Below are 15,880 nucleotides of genomic sequence, written 5' to 3'. Positions count from 1 at the left end.
AATTTCCTACATGGGAATAGATAATACTAACTTGCACACTATATGTGTTATTACAAGTCTTCTAAATACATTCAGATCCTTATTAATAAACTTCAATACTCAGTACTCCTTTATTATCAAAAAGATTTCCATGTTCTGTTCCCGCTAACATAATATTAATTACTTCTGTATCAAATATAATACAAGCATGTTTAAGAATCTTTTACACAATTTATCCAGTTTCTTCTGTCCAATTATGCATTAAATTAAAACAAACGAAACGTATAACATAGAATAGATATTTTATTGATAAGTAGAATTAATTTATGATATATGCATGCTTTTTCTACAAAGATACATTGTTTAACTTAGAACGAAAGGTTAAACATTTCTTTACTATTATTTTTAACAGACTGTTATAATTTCATTTTTTTAAATTTTGCTTCAAGTTAAATCTTTTGATACGAAAGGCTGCCGTACATTTTAATATTCTTGGATATAATATGTGGTATAAGTCTAATAATATTCTAATCTCCATAAAATACCTTAGTTTTACTTTTAAATAGGTTCTAGTTCTAAGATTTCGATTAAATTAGTACTAAGCAACTGTGTTAGACGGTGGAAATCAACGAAGGATTCATTGTTTGTTTTTCGTTTTAAGTTATAGTTTTAAATCTTAGTCTTAACCCTGAATTTTAAGTCCCAGCTTTAATTTTAAGCATTACTTTTAATACATTTGTAAAGATCGATGTAGTTGGTCGATATATTTGTTCGCAGAAATAAGATATTGGTCATCTGTTTGCTCTTTTCGTACATTTTCTTGTTTTTCTTTTTCGTTGGTCTTTTACTCTATCCATTGGACGTAATTTGTTTGTACAAAAAGATTGTATTCTACATTACTGATTCATTTTTACACATACAATCACCATCATGGAACTATGTTATAAGCGATATTCTATATCTTTTGTCTGTATTAGTAGATCAAGTAATTAGAACTCTTTTTGAAATAAGATAAGTAAAATATAATGTACATATATACATATTGAATATCTCATAATATATAACATTCTTGTATCTATATCGTATCTATGTCAAAAATTTATATCATTCGCATCTAAAACTTAGATACATGTTCAAAAGAGATTTTATCATGATGAATTATTCAATACGTTCTTACATTTCAGAAAATTTTTTGTTTCACAATATTTAATCTCACATATACATACGATAATTTTATTATCTATGATGTAATTTTAATGAGAACATAATCGAACGATATATTGAAAATATCTTTAAGAGATTTATAATCTTTTTCAAGAAAATTTATTTAGACAATGTACAAGGTGGACATGAATTGATACCTGGACAAGGTAATACACATTTTTGTGTTACACTGTTAAATTTTAAACCGTCTGGGCACCTAAGATCATATCTGATGATCGTTGCGCCATTCACGTAACAGAAATAATATTGCTCACAATTGCCAGGTATTGGAAATCTACCATTTGTAACGCATTTCGTACTTGGCGTCGTACTTGGTGTCATACTTGGCGTCATACTGGGCGTCAAACTTGACGTCGTATTGGGCGTCAAACTTGGTGTCGAACATGATGTGGAACTTGACGTCGATGATGTAACTTGCTTACAGATATAATTCGAAGGCGATGTGCAATATTTTAGCAAGGGATCAAATACCATCGAAGGCGAGCACGACATATCGTATGACACGAATTCAACTCCGTTAAAAACACATATATAATAATTAGCACACGTTCCATCCACGATTTCAAATGTTCCTTGCATTACACATGTTCGGTTAGATGGAATTATTTGAGGCGCCCCAATGGAAATCGAATTAAAGATGAAGAGAATTTCAAACGCAACGAGGAATACGTTCATTTTGCGTATCTTACTGGTTTACAGAAAACGATGCTCGTTTGCCGAAAATCAAAGAGAATATGTTTCTTAGTTTCATCACTGCAGCGAATATATTATCATCGTTGAATTTATTGTTTTATTATCGCGTATTACGAATATCTGTTAAATTCTGAGAAAATACGAGCTGAAAATAAATATCTTATGATACTTGGTTTATGAGTAAAAGAGATATGCGGATTATTATTGCTTCTTTGTGTACGACATATGAACGTACTATTAATAATTAGTAATTAGTCTTGCTAGAGCTATTTTCTTCTGAAAGAATTTATGATAAACAACCAAAAAAAAAAAAAAAAAAAAACAGCGTAGAAAGAAGAAGAAATTAAATTTTTTATTTCACATGATATACGTTTTACACATTTTGTTCGGTAGTAAATTAGCTAAATTTGTTAAAATCAAGCTACTTCTTAAATTTGATATTGAAATATCATTAATCTGTCCAACTGATGAAAATTCGTTTGTCTGAAATAGAAGATACCTATGCAAGCTTTGTTGGGTAATTTGTAAAGCGCAAAAAATTGTTTATTTGAGTTTAATGAAACGATCCTGATTACTTAATCGATTAACAAGAACAAGTATGTATAATAAAATATTATATAGCAATAAGCAAGTATAGTGATTAAGCACAGTATTAGATATTGTAAAAAATGTATTTTTGTTTGAAATAGGTTACTCGGTAAATAGAGTATATTATAGTTAATCGGTTCACCAGTTGTATGGTTTGTAACATTTGTTTCGAACAACCCCAACAGATACGTAAGTTTCCTTCGAAGTTAGATCGTTCTCCAACAGGGGGTTCGCAGGTAAGAAAACTTTCGTAGAGGTATACATTGTAGGAGAGAGATTGGTAGGTAGAAAAGGAGTTCGATTCTTCGAGAGTAAGAGAAAGGATGAAAGAATAGAGAAAGAAAGAAAGAGAAGAGGAAGGAAAGAAGGAGCAAATGTATATAAGCGACTTGCGTGGAAGACGCGCCAATGGACTCTCTCTTTGACCTTACTGAAGCGTGCACCTTTCTTCCCGTTTTTTCTTCGTTCTCCAATCTCCTTACTCTTCGAAGTTTTCTATAAGATCCTTTTATTTGACGTCCTTGCTCTTCAATCTTGATCTTGCCGCGAGGAAGTTCAGTAACTCTTTCGCATCGTGCACTTTCTAATTATGTGTTACCAAAAATAATACATCGAGTTTACATCGTTGTAATCTTCAAACAGTATTTGCAGTGATTTCAATAAATTCTTTTTTATCGAATCAAAATGTGTGACCATTGAATTAAAAAGTTTCACCTTGTTTCTTGTGATATGTTCCTGACGAAATGGACCTACATAACAGTATGCGAAACATGAATCTGCTTCGAGTGAGTATAAATAACATTTTAAAACATTACGAAAGTTTATTAAATAACAGAGTTATATTTCGTGACATAGTAATTTTAATTATTAAAACTTATTATATTAAACATGTAATAATAGTCCATTGATTAAACAATGTATCTCATATCGAGCAAACCTTGACACAGAATAAGTAGCAAAAATTGACGTTAGAAATTTATTTCTTTAATCTTATATTACATATTGTACATGTTATACATATATTATATTACTCTATTTACTCTGCATTGAATTTTACATTTATATTTAACAATTTATATGTAATGTAGGTGTAATAATGTAAGGAAAATTATAAAATTTGTTATTAAAATTATAGCTTGCCATATATGTATATACCTATACACTGTGTAAGTTTAAAAAGAATAGAGAGGGAGTAGGTTAATTTGTATGAAACAAATCTGACAGTTTCAACCTAGTGCTAGCATTAGTAAAGCTTGTTAATTAAGTTTTCCCATAGTTCTTTTCATAGAACTCCAACAAAGCTTTTTCATAGTTCTTTTTACAAAACTTCTCACAAAGTTTTTCCATAATTCGTTTGCAAAAGTGTACTAACAATGAGACTATTTCTTTTCTGTTTTATTGTCGAAATGTTGATTACAGCATCGATCCAAGTATGTACCTGTTACTTTAGGTACAAGAATAAAATGAAATGCGTGTTTAGAAGTCGTATAAAATATTAATTACTATTTTACTTGACTTTACCTACTTACAGTTTTGTCGATAAAAATTTACATTTGTAATTAATTATTTTACGATGTTTAAAATTTAACTTCCAAAGATGAATATGCAAATAGCTCTTAACTGTTAGAAATATCCTCCAAATTTTTCCTATACCTCTTTACGTTTCTTCAATTTTACATTTACAAATTAATCTATTTTATAACAGCATCAATTATTTATTTAGTATGAAATAAGTGTTTGTTTAATTGAAACTTTTGTTTGTAAGGATACACTCTTAGTTACAAATTAATGGTTAGAAACTCTATACATATGTATTTCATTGATTTTGCATTGTACTTGTGAGAGTAGATGTTCGACTTTTTAACCATAGATTTTATGAGGCGAAAGCTATACTGACAGAGATAAATTACTATTTTTTACAATAAGTTTATTTATATCATATAGATACATTTTAACGTCGTATTAGCGAATATAATATATAATAAATATTAATTATGTTGCTTTGATTTTGTTTTCAATAAGAATTTTTCTAAATCTTCTTTTTGTTTATAACTTAATACAAAAAGTAAGAAGATGGGAAAATAGAACAGTGTTATTAATTAAAATAATTTATTTCTTATCAGAAAGTATACTTTTATTTTCCTTCTTCAGCTTTTTAAAGAAGAATTTCTACAAATATTCCATGACATAAATAAGAGCACCTTTCAAAAATATAATGAAATTAAATTTGTTTTCCTTTAAACATAGTTTCTTTTAAATTATTATGTTATATATTAAAAAACATGTTGAAAATATAATGTTTATTGGAATGAAACATTGTATAGTGTCTATGTTCTTGTACGTAAAATTCTGTAGAGGAGCATGTGCTTGATTTATCATGCGACGCGTACAAGGCGAAAGTTAAAAATCACCAATTCAAAGTCTGGTAAAACGACGCTCCAGCGACATGACCAAATTTAACTACTATTTTAAGAAATATACCTACGACTAGTCTACTTTCGCTTTGCGAATTTTCAATTAGCTGACGTTGCGAATTTTCAAGTAAGATAATACGAGTATTCATTTCCTTTATTTTATGAAATAGAAGTTTAACTTATTTCTAATAATCTATCACTCATAAGTGTTCGTAAAGAAATTTAAAACTAGCTTGGTATCTTACTATTAGGTCATCCCATAAGTTCGTGCCGACTTTTGTGTATATATTTCATGTGTCGATTTATAAACATACGGCGATAAGGGACCAATGCACTTGAAAAATGGGAAGAAGTTGTACAACGAGAGGGGGGTTATATTTTTTCATGAAACTGAAAGGTATGTAAACAATCTTAACATATATAACCGCTCGAAAAACGGAACGAACTTATGGGATGACCTAATATATTGATTTCAAGATTATAAGAAAATTTCTTACATTTATGACGAAACCACTTTCAATAACATTAGCTATTTTTATTGTATTCTATTTTTATTTTATTTTTATTGTATTATTATTTCAAAAGCAGGAATTATCGCTAACTCGAAAATTCAACGAAATCAAGATAGAAATAAGATGTTAATTGGAATAAAAATAAAAACAAAGATATTAGGGAAAGATAAAAAAAATAAATGCTTTATAATGTTCTCAAATTTTTAGAAAAAAATTCTCCAAACGTTATCGATAGATACAGTTCGTAATAGAACAATTTTTAAACAATTTTTTTAATAGGATAATTTCTATAAACAATGCATATTAGTATAATTACAAATATGTATATCTTTAATAATTAAAAAAAGAAAGAAGTAGCAAACGTTTATTTATTATTGGCAACTACATGTCCGGTGTTATTTTTTAATACCTCCCATGAATTTGTATAATGTAACATTTGAATGCTCCTTTAAACTTCTGACTACTGACTATTTTGAACCACTAACAAACTTTTTGGCAGATTTTCAAGAAACAAGAAATTAACCTGTAGACATGTCCGGTTACAAAAGCTTCTGAAAGTTAGGTCTGATTTGTATACGTCGTGAATCGCCAATCGTTCACGATCCAACAAAGACATCGTGAACGATGTGAGGGAAACATATGCTGGACGCTTTCGAGTGATCCTTGTCGTTTGGCATAGTGCCAACACAGGAGCGAAACTCTTTCGTCTACGACCTAAATCTGTCGCTTTCCGTTTGCACGTTTCTTCCTCTTATCAGTGTCAATACCGATCATCTTCGAATAAGCTTTATGGCCTTATTAAATATTGACGTGACTCATAAAAACTTTCGTCTTCTGACAAATATTTGTACATTATATAGATGTCACATGATTTATATAGCATTTAACCTTACCAATTTTTTCTTTTCTATAAAATTTTCAATAACAAGATACTCTCATAACTAATGTTATTAGCGAAATTTGATAAGACTGAAGTATCAAATTATAAGTGCTGATAGATTTTCTTGTTTTTTACGACAGTAACAAGATTGATGATAAAACGAGTACAGTTCTACAAGTGAATTTTATAAATTACAAGTTGATTATCCTCATTCATGTAAACTTATAAAATTGTAGAAACTAATTATGGAATAATAGTCGTAATAGTATGGAATGTATGACGCTTTCTATGTGTTTATTAGTAACATTCTAACATTCTAATCATAGTATTGATTATTTAGTATTTAAGAGGAATATCTCTGCTTCGACAAAAACATAGGAAAAGCAAAAGCAACAGACAAATAGTCTTGTTTAGATTGAAAAAACAAGAAAAGTTCAGAAAGTTAATTTTTATATTTATTTATTATATATTTTTATATTATTTTATATTTTATATTGTATATTTTATATTTACTCATCTTTTTTTTATCATTATATTATAATGTTCGCGATGCTGTACTAAATAGAATTTATTTCACAAAATTAAGCAAGATATTAAATATATTTTATATCTATTATTTCCTGACATTCGTTTAAGAAATCTAACGCACGAGATAATTACACCTCTCATTATCAAGGTATTTCCACAACTGTCCTTCCTATGTAAACTACTTCGTTAAAACCGTTAGAGCTTGTTCGTTGTGAGGAATAAGACTTCAAGATTTTCACTTTATCTCCTCTCATCAAGTTCTCAAGGAATGGAGCCTTCCTGTTTGAAAGTTTATTTCTTACTATAGTTACATCACAAAAACGATTAGAATTTCTTTCTTTAATACATTATATTATATACATAAGATGGCATGTAGAGTAATTAAATCATACATTTACATAAAACACACACGACGAAATATAAAATGACCAAATTTTGTTCGCTACTAAAATAAATTTTACTTTCTTCGTATCAATATCGCAAGCATTCATTTTGATTTCGATTGACCTATATATTTCTATTTTCATTTAATTATAATTCTAAAACATTTAAGTTCGTTTAGTTATACGTACGATCGATTATTATAACTAAAATTAATAGAATTGAAAAACTTGTAATATTAATTGCTTTTTATTATATTTTCCTAAAAGCTAAATATCTTAGTATTAGAAGATCCTATTCATCGATATATTAACTTCCTTAAAATATCAATGAAGAACTGTAACAACGAAGAAATATACAGACAGACATACATTTGTTTGTTACTGTACAATTATCCTCCCTACGATTAGAAGATTTAAGGACAACAGAAATTATTTTCGATAAGCAGAATGAAAGCTTTCTGATATTATCTCGATTTGAGATAGACAACCAGAAGAAAATTGCATACTCGTTATTGGCATTGGTTAGTCTCGATTAGCGCTGGCATTTATTCTAGCACACGTGTTGCTCACACGAGTACACCAACACTTTGTTGAATACGCATTATACTGATTACATGCAACCACATATTACATCTTCTCACTATAGGTCGACTCTCGTAATACCCACAGCCCACTTACCTACATTACCCCTGCTACACAAGCGTCTCTTATATACTTCGACTATTACAGTGTGTGAACTACCTATTCTTCAATGAAGAATAGTTTATCTCACGATCAAACACAACCGATTATATGTATACTACTTTTCGATAGCCAAAATTAGACGACAATGTAATTTTAATGACCTTCGTTCATTCATTTCATTTTAATGAAATCTTTATTAGTCAAATTGTATTAGCTGAATAATAATTTAAGACTTTCTTTTACTGTAATATTTCCTTCCTTCTTGACGAATGTGCTTTAAATAATAAATTTAACGCGAACGTACTTTATGTAAGAGAAAAAGTGGGAAAATACAATTTTCGCCTTGAAGAAAAACGTTTCAATTCTACGAAAAGGCAAAAAACGCGTTAATATTTAAGCGATAGCACATCGACAATAATAAAAATATTTCTATACATTTAATGATACAAATAAACAAACAACAGCTATAATTATAATTATTTTCTTGTAACTTCTACATTGCAATTATTTATTTTCTCTATAAAACTTATTTTATCTGTATATATCCTAATTTCTAGAATACACGTTTAGAACGTTATAACTTTATAAAATACTTATTTACTTCTTTACACGTGCAAATAAATGTTAAGTTTTGATTTTAAATGTAATTCAAAATTGGCTATGAAATAATTTTCAACGCATAAAATTATCGAAATTAGAATTCCGCTTGAATTAAATTTGTACAATACGTAACTTAACATTTGTAAAATATAATTGAGAGATTTTATTATTAATTTTATTATTAAAAAATATTTCATGATTTTGTTAAGGGTTCCCTTTTCAATACATATTATTGTTTTATATATCATATTACTCGTTATAACGGTAGAATGGCTTGCTTATGGCTGGCTTGAAGTTCACTGTGCAATTAAAATGTTATTATACATATTATCTATTCGAAGTTAATTTGAAAACGTAATAACAGGTCAAGTAACTCTGCCTACTGGGACTTGTTTCAAAGCGATAATACAAAATGATACTGTTTGCTACTTTCGCTTGAGTAACTACTTCTTATCCGCTGCTAAGAATATAAAGCACACCGAGTTTGATGTTAATAGGTTTAAAAGTGATATGAGGGATCTCTTCTATCCTCTTTTTTCATTTGTTCACTTTCTTATGCAGTTCCGGTTCTCGCTGTAAGTACGGTGATCCGCGAGTACTCTCGTTCTCTCTCACACGTCCGCGTATTTCACGGTAAACGTAAAATAGCACGTGGAATTCCACGGGAACACCATTGAATTTATGTCTCGTGAGAAACTCGTAAGCAATAGCTGGTCGCTCAAATCTATTCTGCGCTCGATTTTATGCTATCCTTGCTCCCCTTTCACTCCTCACCCTTTGTTTTCGATAATTTAGTTGAATATTAGAACTTACAAACACAATAACGAAGATGAAGGCTACTAATTATTCCTTACTCTTTGTCATATTGCAGAAATGTTTCTGCTTGATTCCTTATTGCAACTTTTACAAAATTTATTCAATTTCTATCAAAGATCCTATTTCTAGATTAAATTAAACAAAGATTTTTATATTAGAAAGTTTTCTTATCACTTACGTCTATGAGTTTTACCTTTTGCTTTACCTTCTGCTGCAGATTATGGTAAAGTTTGATTATTTTCCCAAATGTTTACATCTCATCGAATCAATAATGGACATAATTAATTACATATGAGACGATAGAAGAAGAATATTTATATATATATATATATAATTACTAATATAAGTAGGAGAATACGAAAAATTAGTGTAATTGTCTAATCCAAGTGAAACTACGTAGTTCTGGCATAATTCAGAGCGGTAATGAATGTTCCTCAGGAAGTGACCCACTTTAGTTTACCCTGTGTTTATTTTCCATGGTTATTGACCATTGTGAGAAGTGCACAAGCTTTTCTAAGCGTATTCGTTCATGAATTTTCATCTGCTGTTAGGAATGCGATGTATTTATTTTAATTATCATTGAATCAAATATATCTCATTTCTCATGAAACGCATCAAATTGTTTCGATAAATTCAACGTATTCATCGAATATTCTAAAACATAAAATTATCTATATCGCGCATAGTTTCGTACTAGAAACTATCTGTATGTAAAATATATAAATATAATAATAAAAACGGTTTAAGTTCGGTGTTCATCTTTAATTCAATTAACAACTTATATGCTTTTAGGTTACGTTAACGCTATCACTGCTCGTTTTTGCATGCAGTACGTCATCATGCTTGAAAAATGATCCAAGTGAACCATCCTTCGATAATGGTCCAAATATTATTCGGCGCAGTAGAAGGGCCGGATTAAATGAATATTTAGTCCCACCTCCAATACCGAAACCTTATCCGGTGAGGTCTGGAAGAGTAGCAAATCCTTCGGCAGCGGAATCTCCAGGATACTTTACACAATTGATGAGCTGGTTGAACCCTTTTAATTATGTCTCTTCAACTTCTACTCCTCTAAAGACATCACACCTCGAACCACCACCTCTTTATTCTCCACTAACTCAATCTTACGGCCCTCCACCATATAATTTGCATCCTGCTTTGCAACCTGGACCGTCTCTTCATCCTCCATTTGGACCTCAAATTGATCCATCTTTGCACTCTTCTATCGGTCCATTTCCTCCTGTTCAACATGCCGGTCCACCTGTGGCAGCTCCTTCTAGTGGACATCCGGATGCATCTCTTAATCTTCCTGCTCGCCCATCCTTACAATTTTACAACCCTTCAACGATCATTCACGGTATGCAACGCGCTTTCCCAACTCCGAAAGACAATCGCGGTAGTTACGTAGCGGCGAATAAAGGGAAACATTGTAATCCTTGTAACAAAGTTCCTTGGATTCCGATGCAAGATAGCGGACTTCATTCGGACAAGTATCCGCTTCCTACGCAACTTTCAAACGGTTATCTTCCTCCTAGCAATCAAGGAAATCACGACGTCCAATACGCGGCTTCGCATGAGATTAGAATACCAGAACTTTCTCAAATACCTGTTGAACAAACACCTTTCAACAGCGCATTGCCGCACCCACTGCTGTACCATGACACGATACCTCCCCTTTACAAAGCAGAACCCTTTGCTCGGCCGTTGCAAAATCCTCCTGCAATCGAAAATGTGGAACATTTCAAATCACCAGCTTTGCCTGTGACACCGTTAACTGAACAAGTACACAAAAGCCCTGATGTTAAGGACGAGCGTTATAATATTTATGGTAATGACGATCAAAGATCCATTGGAACAGAGATTAATCAAGGACATGTAAGTGCCATATCTAAAAGCCATGAGATCGAGATCAACAAAGAGCCTGCAGACCACAAAGAATCATTTGATAGTTCGATTTTCGATGCTCAGTCTCCAGGATCGTCGAATCTCGAAAATCACGAATTTCCTAGTCAAAGTGGTAACGAATACCATGAACTCTTTCATCCAAATCCAACTCCTATCACCGATTTCAATTACTTACCGCCGGATCTGAAACCATCGGCTAGCTTCGCAACTTCCACCTTTCACAATCAAGAAAGCGATAGTTTGAATTATCAATATTCCGGCGATTTGTCGCCTAGCGGCAGCGTCGTTAAAGATTCTCATGTAACGACGCAATCGTCTCTCGTGAGTTCTTTCGTTTCGAACGAAAGGCCGATACATTTTGAGGAATCACCGCTGTTAGATCTGACGAAAAAAGACGAAAGTCGCGCCGATATACAATGGCCAACTTCCACTATTGGCTATACCGATATCGATAATGTATCCGACAATACAGCGAAGACAACTACAGATTATAATTTAGAAACCGAAAATATATTTTTTGAAGATTCATCCGATTCTGTCAAGTCGACCGAATCGTATTCTCTTCCGGCTATTCAAAATATTAATAGTGTTTTTGGACCTTCAACAATCGCAACCGTGGATTTCTCCAATAGTAATATTAATCAACATGTCGAGACGTCGACAGGTAATAGAGAATATACAAATCAACAAGACGTCTCGTATATTCCACCATCCGGACAAGCAGGATATTTGTGGCCAAGTTTGCTAATAAATACACCAAACTTGAGAAATCATTCATCGAAGAATCACGGTTCCTTGAATCATCTTGCTCGATGGAATAATTCTTTCTCAGGAAATAAGAATTCTGAAAAGCAAGAGAGTATAGATACGAAGGATACGCGAGATACGTTTCAAAAGCCACAGAATATGAAGCGAAATAAACAAGTGAGCAAAATTATTCGTATAAATGTAGTTAGGATTTTACGAAACTTGAATATAACGGTGGAATATATAAAATTCGAAATTTTAATTATTTACAAGTAACATAAGATATTTATTTACGTATTCAGCAATTTTCATTGAGACCTTATTTACATAGTTTCTAATAAATTGTATGGAAATAAAGTAAAATTCAATTATCGATGAGAAAGATTACGAATTTATGAAAATAACGTAATGTTTTAGGTACAAGTTATTATACCATACACGTCGGAATATACACCGATTCCGTTCCAACAATCTTACGGAGATTGGAGTATTAAAACTAATTTTGAACGTACGCAGCCAAGAAAGATTCCTTCTCGAACCGGATTGAACGCTGACAATTATCTTCAACAAGAATCTAGGAATGATATTCGAGTAGTCAATCAATTTCAATCACAATTTAATGTCAATAACTCAAAGAAATTGAACGTGCAATCGATAAGACCATCTTCAACTACCGTAGAAGATTCAAAAAGCACTACAGCAAGAGCAAACACTTCCATCGATGTGCGAAGGCTGCAAAAGAATATCGATAACTGGACAATACAAGTGAGCTTATAGATATATAGTTAATTAATTATCATTAATATAAGTGAGATATATCTCGATATTTCTTATAATTAATCACTTATAATTATCATATTTTTTCTTTCTCTTAAAATCAAAATTTTCTTTATTCTCCTTATTTTTGGAAAATAAAGAGTAAGATGTATTAATCAAAATTTTATAAAATTTTGCCATCAAATTAGTCTTGCCTCTTTAATTTTGTAAACGTATCATGGCACATATTCGCAATAATTGATTCTCACCTTTTCGAATTTTTCAGCATTATTAAAAATGATACCAATATGTTGATGCCTTTTATAATGAATATGCTTTTTATAGAGGCATAAAGAGGAAAATAACTAATATAAGATTTTTACCCGTAGGAATATTCAAGACCTACAACGTCCAGTACAATTTTACCTAGTTCCTTGCACCCTTATCTTTCGCCATCGAAGAAAATTCCAACGGAGTACTTAACAACAACAGAACCAGCCGATCGTATAAACGAGTCGAAAAATCACAATGAAATTGTGAAAACTTATTCTTTGGCTGGCTTTAGTTTCAACGAGATAGAACACGAAGGCTCTGCGAGTAATCGTATCGAGGAGACCCAATCGGTAATTTGATGTGATTCAATGTGCACTCCACATTTTACCTTTTACGTGTTTGTTACGATCACTAGATCATTATCTAATCTATTAGTAATATTGCTTGGTGATATCAATTAGCACATTAGTCATTACGTTATATAATACAGTACTAGAAATAATAATTCTATGTATCTATATATAATAATCGGTAAATCGTTATATTATTATCGTCTAACTTGTAAGTGACATCATACAACGATATTAACTGATATTAACAGTAAATTACAATATTAATAACAAAATAATATTATTCGTATTGATTGTTTTGAATATTGATTTCCAGGCCGTGAAGGTTCTACGAATAGATAAACCGAAAGTGACAATTAACGATTTGCACAGCGTAGATAAGCCCACGATAGAAGAAAAGTCAACGTGGAAATCAGACTCTGTATCGATATCATCTATAAATAAAGAACGAGTTTACGTGGTAACGCCACAACCGATATCACAAGTACCCTCGAAAAATGACATGGAAAATCGTAAGGGGCAAGGGGAGACAGAACAAACGGAGCGACCAAGTGAATCGACCGCCAGTGACATAAGCAACAGCAAGAATAATTTCAGTGAATTTGAAGCGATCGAAAAAGCCTATCAAGTGCTTCCGCAAGCGGTAAATAATCTTGCTGTTGCATCCACCGGGAAGGAAAACATTCCTCTATGGGGAATTATGGAACACGAAGAGTTTGCTTCTTTGAATTTGAACGAAAATGACGAAGAAGCAGCAGAAGATGTCGTGGATGGACCGATACTTTATTCTGGACACTCGAAGGTGATAAATTATCGAAAATATTGAAGATATTCTGTCAATTATTATCCTTGGAAATGGTAGAAATATTGCTATTCGTTAACTCTCTCTCTCTCGTTATTTATAGATAATTTATAGACAATAACAATGATATTGTTTACAGGTGTCACGAGCTAAACGATGACAAGCAAGAATCTCTTAAATATGGAGGCTGAAAAGCACAATTTTTAATTGTGAATAGTTAATTGTTAGGTCGTTTTAATCTTAAAGACTTTCTATTACTTGATTTGCGTGTAACAGGACACGAATAAAATTGTTTTAGCGTTTTATGTGTACAACCTGAACTTTGTTACGGCCAGTGTAGACTCATACGTATTATTATATAAAAACAATAAGATGATTATTTGTAACATAAGCAGATACGTCTGTAAAAGGTAACGTGTTACGAGCGTTGCGAATTAAGGCTTAATTTCGAATTTCCCCTTTTTGCTTTATACGACGAATTGCTATAAAAATACAATTTCATCGACGTAACTGTTATTTGATCGTGTAATTACTTTGTAAATACGTAAAAGTAAACATACTATAAGTTTGATAAATAGGATTAAATTAATTGTAAGTACGTACTGACAAGGTTGTATCCACAAAAATCCATAATTATTTTTGTAAAATAGTGGAAAATTCAACAGTTACAAGTTGCTATAGACTGTCGAATAAATTAGATCATAATAACGTTAATCATTACTCTGATGTTGTTAAAAATCTCTTTCAATTCTGAATTTGAAGTTTGCCTTTACAACATTAAGGAGTAGAACACAGAGCGCACAACATATATGTACGCGTGAAATGTATAAAAATAAACATTCTTCGACTCGACGAAGTGTAGTTATAAAATTAGAGGGACCATTATCTATTTTTTGGCTATTTTTAAGAGGGGCAGAATCAACTCTGTAATGTACTAAACTCTACTACTAGATGTACTAATGTAAATGTAAATGTAATGTAACTAAATTCAAAGTAAGTTTAAAAGCTAGAAACTCAACTTTATTTTTAACTATCTCAATAAGTTTTTCTCTGGATATATAACTAAATATACGTTTTCTTATACCGTCACTTTCGATGATTTCGCGCACTTGGAAGCCACCCAAAAAGAGCTATTTGTATTCAGATGCTACAGCGATGCACTCATACGTATTCCGCGTACTACGTGTTTGACAATGTTTAAGACTTTCTCAATTATATGGTGAAAGGAGATCGTATTCCGGTTCACGTTGTTTCATCAATTGAAAAGTGCGACCATTTTACCATGATTTCGTGACTGAAATTTACGATGACACTCTCTAATTTTATTGTGCTTTAAACTTTTACGGAACGATACGAGAATTATATCAGAAATTGGTTTAAAGCTGATTAGAAAGTTCTAAGAGTGAATACTTGAAAAAAAGAGACACATTTGTATAAAATTTATCTTGGATTCGTAAATGCATATTGAAATTATCGGAATTAATAATTTCATTCTTCTTATATATATTGACTGAATACATACGTTCAAAGGAGAATTTGACTTTTTATTGACTTACTTCTATCTATTACAATGATCTTAAAGAAAGATTTCCGTAATATGGAACATTAATAAACAAACAAATTCTCCTACTAAATATAATAAATAAGATATATAAAATGTTTTTTTTCAAAGTACCAAATTATTTGTAAATTATAGACCTAAATTATATATGAGTTATAGATGTGTATATACGTTATATATACGTG

The 15,880-nt window shown here is 31.2% G+C and overlaps 2 protein-coding genes across 2 annotated transcripts; one reads left to right on the top strand and one right to left on the bottom strand.

Annotated features, from left to right (window-relative positions):
* Positions 1-1,056: 1,056 nt before the first annotated feature.
* On the bottom strand, positions 1,057-1,947 carry LOC126918307 (probable endochitinase). Its single transcript, XM_050726021.1, has one exon. The coding sequence runs from the start codon at positions 1,876-1,878 to the stop codon at positions 1,303-1,305; it is 576 nt and encodes a 191-aa protein (XP_050581978.1). The 5' UTR covers positions 1,879-1,947; the 3' UTR covers positions 1,057-1,302.
* LOC126918281 (uncharacterized) lies at positions 1,946-14,439 on the top strand. Its single transcript, XM_050725981.1, has 6 exons — positions 1,946-3,269; positions 10,094-12,130; positions 12,371-12,718; positions 13,099-13,332; positions 13,649-14,134; positions 14,274-14,439. The coding sequence occupies exons 1-6, from the start codon at positions 3,228-3,230 to the stop codon at positions 14,292-14,294; spliced, it is 3,168 nt and encodes a 1,055-aa protein (XP_050581938.1). The 5' UTR covers positions 1,946-3,227; the 3' UTR covers positions 14,295-14,439.
* Positions 14,440-15,880: the final 1,441 nt, after the last annotated feature.

Source organism: Bombus affinis, chromosome 7 (genome assembly GCF_024516045.1).
Source record: "Bombus affinis isolate iyBomAffi1 chromosome 7, iyBomAffi1.2, whole genome shotgun sequence".
Lineage (NCBI taxonomy): Eukaryota > Metazoa > Arthropoda > Insecta > Hymenoptera > Apidae > Bombus > Bombus affinis.
The sequence above is the reverse complement of the archived record's forward strand: the minus strand, read 5'-3'. Positions and strand labels throughout refer to the sequence as shown.

Excerpts from the sequence above, each read along its gene's own strand:
- LOC126918281 (XM_050725981.1), top strand. The coding sequence starts at position 3,228 with ATGGACCTACATAACAGTATGCGAAACATGAATCTGCTTCGA. Across the intron at positions 3,270-10,093 it reads GAAACATGAATCTGCTTCGA|GTTACGTTAACGCTATCACT; the intron begins GTGAGTATAAAT and ends ATATGCTTTTAG. Across the intron at positions 12,131-12,370 it reads ATATGAAGCGAAATAAACAA|GTACAAGTTATTATACCATA; the intron begins GTGAGCAAAATT and ends GTAATGTTTTAG.
- LOC126918307 (XM_050726021.1), bottom strand. The coding sequence starts at position 1,878 with ATGAACGTATTCCTCGTTGCGTTTGAAATTCTCTTCATCTTTAATTCG.